The 1,717-nt window shown below is 32.5% G+C and overlaps 1 protein-coding gene across 1 annotated transcript in view; it reads left to right on the top strand.

Moving 5' to 3' along the window:
• The first annotated feature begins 187 nt into the window (after positions 1 to 187).
• LOC107110964 (colipase-like) overlaps positions 188 to 1,717 on the top strand; it is a 3,513-nt gene continuing 1,983 nt past the window's right edge. The window contains exon 1 of the mRNA XM_015411822.1: positions 188 to 205. Within this exon, the coding sequence (XP_015267308.1) occupies positions 188 to 205 (18 nt within the window). The remainder of the gene's footprint in view (positions 206 to 1,717) is intronic.

Genomic DNA, 1,717 nt, shown 5'->3' with positions numbered 1-1,717 from the left:
GTCAATTCGCTCAACAGCATATTTTTTTGAAATAAATTAGGGTTTGTGAAAGCTTCGAGTGGTGAAACCCATTTGGGAGTCTTGGTATAAAATAATCTTGTTACATTTTCCCATACCTTCAGTAAGAATTTCCTAATAATATGGAGTTTTAAATATTTATGTCCATCTGATTTTCCATACTATCAAAATGTGTGCCAGCCCAATAGTAGGTCATGTCCTTCTGTAGTTAACAATCTAGTATTTTCTAGTGTAATCCATTCTTTTAGCCACATCAGGGTTGCTTCTCTATAATATAGGAGCCAGTCAGAAAAAGCAAATCCAGCTCTTTCTTGTAAGACCTTCATTTTTATTCTTGGCTTCTTGTTTTGCCATATGAATTTAGTCATCAGTTTATCAAGTTCTTTAAAATATTGCTGGTTTTGAAGAATTGGAATTGTCTGGAATAGAAATATCAGTCTTGGTAAGATGTTCATCTTTATTGTGGCTATTTTGCCCATCAAATATATTTGTAAATTTTTCCATTTTTCCAAATCTTTTTGGATTTTTTGCATGAGTTCCATATAATTGTCTTTCATCAGAGAGCTACATCTATTCGTTATATTCATACCTAAATACTTCACTCTTTTTTTGTGCTTCAAAGCCTGATTTTTCTCTTAGGTGCTGGATTTGATCTTTAGTCATATTTTTTGTTAATATTTTTGTTTTAGTCAAGTCGATCTTCAATCCTGCAACCTGACCATATTTCTGTAGTGTTGTTAATAATTGTGTAATTGAATCCAATGGATTTTCTAGAATAAATACTAGATCATCTGCAAATGCTTGTTGTTTATATTCCCCTCTTCTTATTTTAAGTCCTCTGATGTATTTGTCTTTTCTTATAGTATCATTCAGAACTTCCAGAACAAATATGAACAATAATGTTGAGAGTGGGCAGCCTTGTCTCGTTCCTTTTTGTATTTCAACATTTTGTGATAAATCTCCATTAATGAGAATTATTGCATGTTGTTTAGTATATATTGCTTTAACCATTGTAAAAAATTCTTTACCACATTGTGAATCTACCAATTCTTCCAACATAAAACTCCCATGGACATTATCAAATGCTTTTTCAGCATCCAAAAAAAAAATCAAGGCCATTTGTTTTTCTGGGTGTGCTTCAAAATGTTCAATTACATTCAAGACTGAACATTATTTCTGAGTTGTCTTTTTGGTAAAAATCCTGCTTGGTCTTGATGGATTATCTGTATCAATATTTTTTTCAATCTTGTAGCTAAGATAGATGCATAGACTTTATAGACTACATTTAGTAATGAAATTGGTCTGTAGTTTTTAATTTCTTTCTCATCTGAGTTTGGTTTGTGTATCATTGTTATTAATGCGTCATTCCAAATTTCTGGTATTTTACATTTTGCTCTTATGTTCTGTATTACATACTTTGAAGGTATTATCACTTGATCTTCAAAAACATGGTAGAATTCTGCTGGTAATCCATAAGAGACTAGTTTCTTGACAGGATTTGCAAATAAGAAACTAGGAAGTGCAAACAAGGAACTTGTGATTCCCCTGGGTGTAAGAAGGAGCTCATAATAGCCTGAAGAAAGGTTGCTTTATTATATTTCAGAACAATTAGGGTCTGCTTCCTGATGTCCTAAGAAGGGCAAGTGGAAGTTAGTTTGGGGAACAATGGGGCCCACTTGGTTCTAAGGTGCTAAAGAAT

This window comes from Gekko japonicus, unplaced genomic scaffold, assembly GCF_001447785.1.
Source record: "Gekko japonicus isolate JY-2015 unplaced genomic scaffold, Gekko_japonicus_V1.1 scaffold309, whole genome shotgun sequence".
NCBI classification, from domain to species: Eukaryota; Metazoa; Chordata; class Lepidosauria; order Squamata; family Gekkonidae; genus Gekko; species Gekko japonicus.
This window is presented reverse-complemented; position numbering and strand designations above follow the sequence as displayed.